Source organism: Triticum urartu, chromosome 6 (assembly GCF_003073215.2).
Source record: "Triticum urartu cultivar G1812 chromosome 6, Tu2.1, whole genome shotgun sequence".
NCBI classification, from domain to species: domain Eukaryota; kingdom Viridiplantae; phylum Streptophyta; class Magnoliopsida; order Poales; family Poaceae; genus Triticum; species Triticum urartu.
This window is the reverse complement of record NC_053027.1, coordinates 73,205,194-73,215,532: the sequence shown is the minus strand read 5'-3', so window position 1 is coordinate 73,215,532 and position 10,339 is coordinate 73,205,194. Positions and strand designations below refer to the sequence as shown.

General features: G+C 48.6%; 1 protein-coding gene and 1 long non-coding RNA gene across 2 annotated transcripts; both read right to left on the bottom strand.

The window, feature by feature from the left end:
* Positions 1–3,402: 3,402 nt before the first annotated feature.
* Positions 3,403–5,648, bottom strand: LOC125517516 (probable rhamnogalacturonate lyase B). Its single transcript, XM_048682721.1, has 5 exons — positions 5,518–5,648; positions 5,367–5,423; positions 4,213–5,273; positions 3,856–4,126; positions 3,403–3,772 (listed from the first exon to the last, which is right to left on the bottom strand). The coding sequence occupies exons 1-5, from the start codon at positions 5,646–5,648 to the stop codon at positions 3,403–3,405; spliced, it is 1,890 nt and encodes a 629-aa protein (XP_048538678.1).
* A 1,314-nt stretch (positions 5,649–6,962) lies between these two features.
* On the bottom strand, positions 6,963–8,417 carry LOC125512132. Its single transcript, XR_007285219.1, has 3 exons — positions 8,334–8,417; positions 7,495–7,576; positions 6,963–7,073 (listed from the first exon to the last, which is right to left on the bottom strand). It is a non-coding gene; the product is annotated as an uncharacterized LOC125512132 (long non-coding RNA).
* Positions 8,418–10,339: the final 1,922 nt, after the last annotated feature.

Sequence of the window (10,339 nt, the reverse complement as noted above, 5' to 3'; positions counted from 1 at the left end):
AGATGTTGAAGAGACCGAGATGGTACGTGTTCTTATTTCCTGTAATCTCGTTCCTCAATTCAAAGATTCCACATAGCACGCCGACCACATCCGCATGGATCTTCTTTTGCTCTTGCTCTGGACCTTAGGATAAGGGAGCAATTTTATTCACTTCTTGGTATCATCTTCTTGTTCGTGTTGACTGATGTGGCCTGCCGATCAAGCTAGCTACGTAGTACATCCACATCAATCCGTTTCCACGTGCTTTTGTTATCTGTATTAAATATTTTAATGCAGCTTGTTTAGTTACGTGTCTTCAAGAAAGTATTTTTCTGCTAGTATCATGTTAAGTTCTGATCGTCATGGTATTGGTATAAACATGAAATACTCAGCTTGCTTTACTATGCCTTATGTAGGATAGTTTGGAAGAAATGAGTTATTCGTTCTTATTGAAGAACATGGCAGAATGGAGAGAATCCAGAAACAAATGTCAGGTTAGAGTTTTTACGGTGCATCATACTACCAAAAATAACGTGTAGTATATGACTGATCTAATGGTCAGTATTAATCCCAGATTTTTTTACCGTAGGACATTTTGGTAATTGACTATTAGGATAGATTTATCTTTTATAGTTAGGGATTTATCCTTTCTTAATGTTAACTGTAATGATTAATAATGTAATTAATCACACCTTATAAGAAAATAATATAATTAGTCACAATTTGATCCAATCTCATTCTAGTTTGTCTATTATTCCTCACTGTACGCAGCCACCCCAGTCGCCTGGCTGGCTGTCTCCTTGGTCGCACACGGCCGGCCGCTCCGTCCCACAGCCTTGGGTCAACATCCCTAGATCTTCAACAATGCAGCCGCCACGCGCCGTCGGCGACTCGGCGTTGAGCTTCATCTGCAGGGCGTTCACGGACTTGGTCTCAGACTTGGTGAAGTACATGTACGTCTAGAGGAGGTAAATGCCGTCTTAGTAGGTGAAGGGCAGACTGGTCCTGCTGCTCCTCTTCGTGATGTTGTAGGCTAGCGTGATGATCCCTCAATTGACGACCTCCACATACATGGCACATCCGGCAACAAGCAGCTGCAAGCACAGAGGGCCATGCGGCCGGAGCGACGGCTTGCCTTTCATCTCCCTCGGCGACCCGCTCAACATCCCGAAAGTTCGAACGGAGCACCAAACGGCAGGGCCATTCGCCAAGGACAACAGCCGGCTAGGACAGGAGAGGGCGACGGTGCAGTACAGGTTGATCCGGCCGACGGCGGAAGGCAAAACCTCACGCAGCGCGTATGGCAGTGACAGCGAACAATGATGGCTCGACTTCGTCATCTCCTTCTATCGTCGTCCGCGATAGCCGTTGTCGATGGCGAGCGTGCAGCGTCGAGAAATGGCCAGCGGTGGAGAGGATGCGTTGCGGTGCGGGGAAGGGATGTGGAATGAATCGGTGAAATTTCTGCTCTGTCCAACCCTGCGGTTTTGATGAACGGTGATATGTCAAAAATGCCCCGGCCACAAAATATATACTACCAAAATTCGGCTGTAGTATCGCCTCATCTGGGCCGTCCAAGCACAAAAAATGGATGGCTTATATTCACCTGATGTACTGTAAAAGGTCTCCAGCTTTATATATCTCATGGTAACACAATACTTTAAAAAAAAGTAACAACCAGTTTTGACAAGGTTATTTTTTTCTGGGGAAAAATGATGCCCCCATTGTAACAGTTAGGAAATTGATCTTTTGTGGGTGCTATATTAATTGTTTCATTACTATTATCATACAGTGCTCTTAGTCGGTCAATAGTTGTACTGCTAGTTTTAGAGTCCAAAGATCATTAATCTATGTTATGTACATGAAGTACTACAATTTGTTTGAGCCTTCGTGTGTGAAGAAGGGCCTCTTATTCTTGACTTGCCCCTGGGCCCAGTATAGCTATGGGCCGGCCCTGGGTCGGGGTCGCCGAGTCAGTCGTCGTCTTGGTTCGACCGCTGCCCACTGTTGACGAAGTGGTCGCCTTTGGAAAGACGCGGAGACAATAATGCAGTGGAGGCTAGTGCATGGTTGCGAAAATGCCACGTACGTCGACGCCCGCGGGGCAGAACAACGTCGTGAGCGTGAGTATGCCCTACTCTGCATGTAGGCTGGCGCGTGTTGGGCGAGGTGGCTGGTGACCCCGTTAGTTGGAGCGGAAACTCTGATCGAGGCCAAGAAATAGGTGTGCATTTGGTTGCAGTGCTTTCACTGCCCCATGCGATGCGTGTGTTAGCAGTCGATCAGGCCAAAGCTCACCAACTTCGTTTCGTGGATCGTCAACATCACCGTCGCCACAAGGGACCTGGCGTCTGAACTGAACTGGGCCAACCAGTAGAAAGTCAACGAGCGGCGACTTGACCATAAGGCTGGACTCCCACGGTACGTCTTCCTACGCAAGGCACGACACACCGCTTTGTCATAGCTCCAAGCCTTTCGATCGATTTTGGCTTGACCAAAAATGACGCTGACGCTAATGTTTTTTTAAGGGGACGACGCGAGTGCTATCCAAAACAATAAGATACACATCAAGGAGGCTTCCTCGCGCGTGCCACGTCAGCTGATGTACTGTTTCTGCAGTAGTTCGCGATTGGGGAGAGAAGAAAAGCAGGACTCCTCGTCGGTCCACTTGTCTGCCGCGTATATTAGCCTAGTCAAGAGAAAGAAAGGAGGAAACTCCGTCGATACACTGCCCCCACCACTCCCTTTCATCCTCCTGCACGCAAGTCGGTCTCCCACGCTATCTCTCGCCCGCCGCACGCAAGTCCATTTGATTCCAGTGCTTTCACTGTCCCATGCGATGCATAGTGTGTTAGCAGTCGATCAGACCAAAGCTCATTGACTTCGTTTCATGATTCGTCGACATCGTCGTCACCACAAGGGACTCGGCGTCTGAATTGAACTGGGACAACTCATAGAAAGTCGACGAGCGGCGACTTACCATAAGGCTGGACTCCCACGGTACGGCAACGTCTTCCTAGACGAGGCATGATACAGTGACACCATGTCCACTTGGTCATAGCTCCGAGCCTTTCGATCGATTTTGGCTTGACAAAACATAGACACCAATGCCAGTGCTATATATAGCAGCATACTGCGCCGCTATCTTCCGTCTCGCCTCAAGGAGTTTCGTGTCCTAGGCGTGACTGAGCCGGCCCAATGGGTTCCTCCCGCAGCGTTTTTTTTTCCTTAGGGGTGTGGAAGATAGGCTGGTCGATTGTGGGGCCATGGGATCGTGGCACAATGGCACCCATTAACAATTTGAAAAAGGAAATTATCTATATACAAATATTCATGTTCAACTTAGTCTTCCAGAACATCTCAACAAGCAACAAGCAACTCTGTTCTAGTAGATCACTCAAAAAGAAAAAGAAAAACTATGTTCTAGGAAGAACCGGGAGGTCCTTCAAACCGAATGTAGTCGTACATGACCCCTAAGAATATGCTGTTCGCCCTCGTCTGCGTGATGTGGATGATGTTGTCGCCTTCCCGGAGCAGTCTCCCGCTGATCGGGAACTCGAAGCTCCACTGCGTGCTGTGGTCGCCGTGCCTCGCGATCGCGTTGCCGTCGCCGAACGCCGGCGTGCCGAAGATGCCGCCACCACGCCTCGTCCCCCCGTTCACCTGGACCTGCAGCCTCGCCGCGTGAGCGGCCGCAAGGGCCACGCGCAAGGTGTAGGTGCCGCCGGGCACGACGCGGCCCATGCGGAACCGGATCTGCCGCGTCGTCGGCACGATGTCGTCGCCGGCCTTTCTGCACGACAGATTAACGCCGATCAGTACCTATGCCGTTTTGGCTTGGACTAAAGCGGAAATGGATCCATATGTGTGTCTTACCTTGTGACATGTGCGAAGTACCAGTCCTTGGAGTGATGGCTTTCGCCGACGGTGTAGACGAGATCGTCCGTCGGGTACAGTTGGGCGTACCTCTCCCACAGCCCGTACTGCCTGTACCTGTCTTTGTTCTGGAAGAGCTTGTTGAGGTACTTCGCGTCGGGGTCGGGGACGAACATCTCCTTCGCGCTCCGGTCAGGGACGCCGATCTCCCACAGCGTCGGCCCTGATCTCGGGGCCTCGTACACAAGATCGCCGAGGTTGATTGCACCACCTGTTTCAAACCAGATCGTCAACAAAACAGTACAGAGTTGGTGTTGAATCGAAGCAGACTCTGAAACACTAGCTAGTAGTACTAACCGGGTGTTACGGTGACGCGGGTGGTGTTCATGTAATCGCCGAGAACCCCGGGAACCCACGCGTAGAGATTGTACTCCCCTGCCCGGACGTTGCCAATGGTGAACTCGCCGGAAGTGTTCGACGCCGTTGTCCAGAACTGGTAGCCCTTGCTCTCCGTCGCCCACGAGCCAGGCTGCCCGGGCGCGGCCAGGCCGACGTAAGCTGCCCGAGCAGGCATATTCTCCCTGCTCACGTACTTGTCCCTTACGAGCAATCGGCCGGTGACGGAGCCTCTCTCGCCGGCCTTGTGGAAGTCCGGCGACTCCGGGAAGCTGTAGGGCCACTTGGCCGCCTCGGCCTGGGCCGTCGCCTTGGCGTCCTCCCAGAGCGCCCGCGGGTCTCCCTTCTCCGAGTTTGAGTTGAGGTAGACGAACACGGGGCCCATGACCTTCTTCCACTGCTCGCCGTCCCCGATGCGCGCCACAATGTCGTTCCCGACGTAGTGCCTCCCATGGAACATGCTGATGCACGTCGGGCCGACATGCGAGGTGAGGTCTCGCTTGAGCGGCCCGCCACTCTTGAACTCGCTGCTCGGGGTGACGAGCCAGAAGCCGACGTGGCTCGGCTGGCCATTGCTAGTGCTGACCCACCCGTGCACCCGGTTGTCCTTGGTGTCCAGCGTGTACAGGTACTTGTCGTCCACCTCCCCCTTGAACTGCGGCTCCGCCGGGTCGACCAGCAGCACGGCCTCCTTGTACGCCAGCGGGGAGCTGCGGGACGAGTCTCGGTCGGCCGCCCGCGGCATGTACCGCTGTACGTCGTCCGAGATGGCCATGTAGTTGAACCTGTCCGTGTTGAGCTTGAAGGCGAGCCGGGCCTGGGTGATGTCGATGGCCGGCGTGTCCGCGCCGTGCTCCAGGATGGCGTAGCTGTAGAACCCGGAGCTGCCCTTGAGCATCACCAGCCTCTTGTCGACGTTGAGCCGGACGGCGTTCCGACGTTCCGGGCTGTACGTGCTCCGGAACGACAGCTCCACCTGGTCGTCGCTCTGCGTTACCACCCTGAACTCCGAGCCATCCAGCCTACGTACGTACACAATACAGCGATTCTAGCTTAGTATTTGCACTTCATATATTTCTAAGACAATGCGATTAAGTTAATTCGCGATCACGTACGAATTGAGCAAGTCTCGTTGATCGGAGCCGGGGATGTCCCACACCATATCCCAGTACCTGCAAGTTTATTACAAATCATATATACAGGTCTTGTTTCTAATTACCAAAACAAATTAATTAACACGCAAGCAAGCGTGAAGCATGTACTAACCCGCCAGTGTTTCTGCTCCTGCTGGAGTGCAGCAGGTTGGTCCCTTCCCCGCCGTAGCGGACGCCGGTGATGTGGCCCCCGGGCCTCGACAGCGACACCTGCACCAACCCGTTGTCCACCACCACCTGCATGCATTGCACACGTAAGTATCCAAGTTACTATTAAGTACGGAGTCATACGTATATATGTACATGCAGCTTAAAACGCTTGATTGCATGTGATTTTATGGCCCAAAAAAGCCGTCTATATAGTCAACATCCAGGTAGTTTGAAAAGAAACGAACTATGCAGACAACACAGCTAGCTGTCGGAACCGACGACGAATTCGATCCATGGACTTGCACCAACGACAAGCAACTAGCTAGCCATATACTTATATATATGCGCACCTGTCTACCATCCACGCGCAGCGTAACGCCGCCGCGGGATCCCGACGGTGGCGCCGCCGACACGGAGGCGAGCTGCAGCATCAACGACACGGCGACGGCGAGCAGGATCAAGCGCGCCGTCGTTGCCATCGTGAGGAGTCAAGTTCGTACGCCGTCGCCGGGTTGGCGTACGTGCAAAACAGATGAGCAGCTAGCACGCGATCGATACCGTGATGCCGAGAGTCGATTCAACTTATCGCTCGTACGTAGCTCATGGTCTCCATATATTGGTGCTACGGCCTGGGCGCCGAACTGGCGCGGGACCGAACCGGACTGCCATACCTTTTACTACTAATTTGGAAAAACGTTTCAAACTGAATTTAAGCACGCGCAAACCGCTCGCGGCACCGTCGGATCTCTGTTCTTTAATGACGCACTAATAAGTTTGCACGTGCGATGCAAGTCTCATTTGACTTAGAATTTTGAATATGCAAAGCTTCGCTCAATTCAAATCCACATATAGCTACATGTAATTCACTCTGCAATGATTTATACCACCTTCAATATGCTCTGCGAGTTTGAAACCTGGTAGGACCCACTACTTCAGAAATCGCATACTTGCATAAAGAAGCAATAGTACCGATTGTGTACTCTCGAAAAAACAAACTTGCATAAAGCTTATATCAACATTAAATCAATTGACATAAATTTCTCTGTTGATGAATCAATAGAAACCTATTTAATATCATACGCTTATAGGGGATACCATTGAGAACATGAGCACTATAATTAAGCCTGTGATGCATACTGTGTATATTCCTAGAGCATGTGCAAGTAAAATGCAAACACTGGATCGTGATAGGGTAATTTTTTTTGCTTTGTGATGCGAAACCTCCCTTCCCTCATTCACATACAGAAATCACTTTTCATCACTTAGATAATATCATCATGCAGCAACAGAAATACAAATTAACAGGGGGGGGGGGGGGATATCATCTTGCATTATCCAAGCATAGGAGCACCCTAAAACTACATATTGCACCCTTTGTGTTAGTCAAATTCAAAAATAGCTCGGCATTGGTAGTTACGATTGTACCTTGTAATCAAGTTCTTTGCTTTGTTTATGTCTGGGTTGAAGTGCTCCCTGAAAATCTGAACTATACTTGAAAAAATCAAAGCCTCTGTATGCCTGGATGATAGGAAAAAATGTAGTCGTTGCTGAATTTCACTGGAAACAATGTAGTTGCTGAAATTCATAGGAAACAATGTAGTTGTTGATTCACAAAATTATCATGTTCCAAACAGGGTCTCGCGGTCTAGGAAAAGACCTTTCGGAATTCCATACGGTGTTTTTGATCCTTATAGCTGGACTTGTACTCAGCAGTTAGAGTCGTTCAGATGTTGAGCAGGTAGCTTTAGGAGAAACATAATCAAACACTATCTGAGTTGATTGTTATTCATCTTGATAGTAAGACACGATATTCATTATATTCCTATAATGATTCTTCGTGCCAACACTACAACATAGAATAGTGAATCATATAAGAATGTCCGAAACTTGAGATCATACAATGTGGAATACGGAATTAAACTGGCAAATATATACATACCTTACTCTTTAACTGTGTTTAGAAGTACTCGATCCACTGCTGGGATAAAAAATGCTTCCTGATCCGCAACTTCAATCCAATGCTGGGATAAAAATGAAATCTCAAACATACTTCCCGAATAACAAAATACACATGGTAATTGTATTCTCATCTGATAGCAAGTCCATCTAACTGAACAGACAAACCATAGAGGTACTGAGATATAGTGATCAATATGGTTTAGGTGCCCGTACAGGCAGACACACTACCTGTATTTCTTTGGTTCATTAATGGAACAATGGTATATTTTGGTTCACTGATCTATATAATGCAAGACCATAAGATTTTAAATGACTCGCGAGGAACTTACCAGAATTGTTCCACAGTCTTTGTAAACATGCAGTTTGTATACAGTTAAAACAAAAACATGCTAAATAGATGAGCTTCCATATAAGTTGACCACCTACAGTAGGGGGTGGCAAACACTACTCAACATTTTAATTCAACTTTTGTATAAGTGCGCATCAAGCTTGCAAAAACTTGGGTAAATCCAATTTCTTCTTGGGTAAAAGAATAGTTACCATTTTGTTCTGTGCGATAAAAAAATACATAACCAAATGGAAGATATTTAGGCATGTGAATAAATATCCACCTAAATCCAAAGAAGACCGGAAGCAAATCTTGAATATTGAAGTAGCCGTAAAGTATAAAAGAAATAACGTACAAAAGGGAAAGATAAAATGGTCTGTAGTTCTGTACTAACATGGATACCACTGTAGTTTTAAGAAAATAAATATAATATTGAATTCACATTGGCTAGAAGTTTTATCTCCACATTGCATTGAAAAGCACAGTGGTACCTTCACATTGGCACATCATCAATAGACTTCATCTCAGGAGAAGTGAGGAAATCAGGAACCTATTTCAAAATATGGAAACCGCCCATAGGTAACATGATCAAGTAAAGAAAATTTAAACACACTATCATGCCAATTTAGGAACATTATACCATTCATTACTAATCGCACTATCATTTTCTCTATTCAGAAGACTTTGCTTAGCAGGAGAGGCCTATGACATCATATCTACCCGCACTTGCTAACTAATATTTTCTCCAGAAGTGCATGCAAAAAAGTTCATACAAGCTGATTCTCTCCTAGATGCTTGGCAAAAATGTCATTTTGTAAATCGTAATCCCTTCACCTTAGCAATTACGGGATGAACTAACATAAATGAACCATACTAACATTTGGCAAAGTCTATTGAGATTACAAATATAGGAATCATCTATCTATAGAAAAATATTGATAGATCGCACAAGGGTAAGCTTAGCATCACACTCGATCTGGACCTTGCTGTTGTAACCAATTAGAAGCGCCCCAAATATTTCCTAAATAGCAGTTTTTTGCTACTCAGCGGCACCCAATTTCATCTAAAGCTAATTTGTTTACCTCCCAAAGTGTAACAAGATCACCAAATACACACACACACACACACACACACACACACACACACACACACACACACACACACACACACACACACGGCAGCCTGGAATCACCAGCAACCACATCGATTAAGGACCTCGAGCGGGGATGCCACTGGGAGCCGAGTTTCGGTGCCGGCCCACCCAAGGACGGCTGGCGATGGGCTTCGACAGCGGCTGCTCCAGAGCTCAGCGGCGCATGGCAGCGGCGAGCCAGGTACGAACTACGTGTTAGAAACGGAGTGGAGGAGCGCATTAGGGAGGCTTCAGATGCAGCATGCGCCCTGAGGAAGTGAGGATCAACGGTGACGGCGCCCCTCGTCCTCACCGGATGGGGCGGCTCCCGCATCGTCAGAAGCAGCGATCGGCGCGGTACCCGCGGCGGCTCACGCATTGCCGGCCGGTACACGCGGCGTACCCTGGCGGCGCGGTGGTTGCACTCCCCTGGCGTCCCCTGATGGTGCGGTGGTGGCGGCGGCCCAATCGGGGACGGGGATGAAGGAGGGACGCGGGGAGGCGTGTGGCGGGCGGCGGTGGAGAAGGCAATGGAGAGGAGTTGTTGATCCTCGTCTCCCCGTCGCCATAGCCAAGTTGAGGCCGGTGGGGAGATGGGATCGGGAGCGAGAAGGGTGGGGTGAGGAACGTGCGAGCGTGTGCGCGTGGGTCGTTGTTTCTATTTTTTGTGACGGCGTGGGTCGAGTGGCAGCGTGGGTAATTAATTAAGCGCGGCTAAAACATGGTTTGCTGCTAAACATTGGAGCAACTTGGAGCGTAGGATTCGATGCTCTGAATGGTGTAGATGTTTTGGTTGTCCGCCCTCTCGTGCTTTTATAGGGGTAGTAGATGATCACCTTGTCTATACTTTGCACAAACTTGAGCTTGCAACCTATGGTTGGATGGTTAGAGGGACAGTGGTATCCCAGTCCATCAGGGTTCAAATCCTGGTGCTCGCATTATTTCTGGATTTATTTCAGAATTTTCGCCGATGCGTTTTCAGTGGGAGGAGACGTTTCCGTCGACGACGAGGCCTACATTGACTTCGTAAATCTTAAAATGATATGCCGGCCCAGGCTCTCGAATGTACTCATAGAAATAGTGTGTGCGTTCATAGAGATGAGTGTATGCGCGTATGTATGAGCAATTGCGTCAGTATTGTGATTAAAATATGCTGGCCTTGACTTCACGTGATAGGACGTTGTTGTTGAAAATATATCTAGCTAGAAACTGCTTCTATTTTTTGCGAGAATATGTCTAGGCTAGGAGCTTCTCACTCATTATCATTGCGTGAAAATTGGCACCGTTGTTGCTGCATGGTATTTCCCTACTTTTATAACTAATTTTCATTACATCATTGTTGCCGTGACACCGCTATATTGCTAG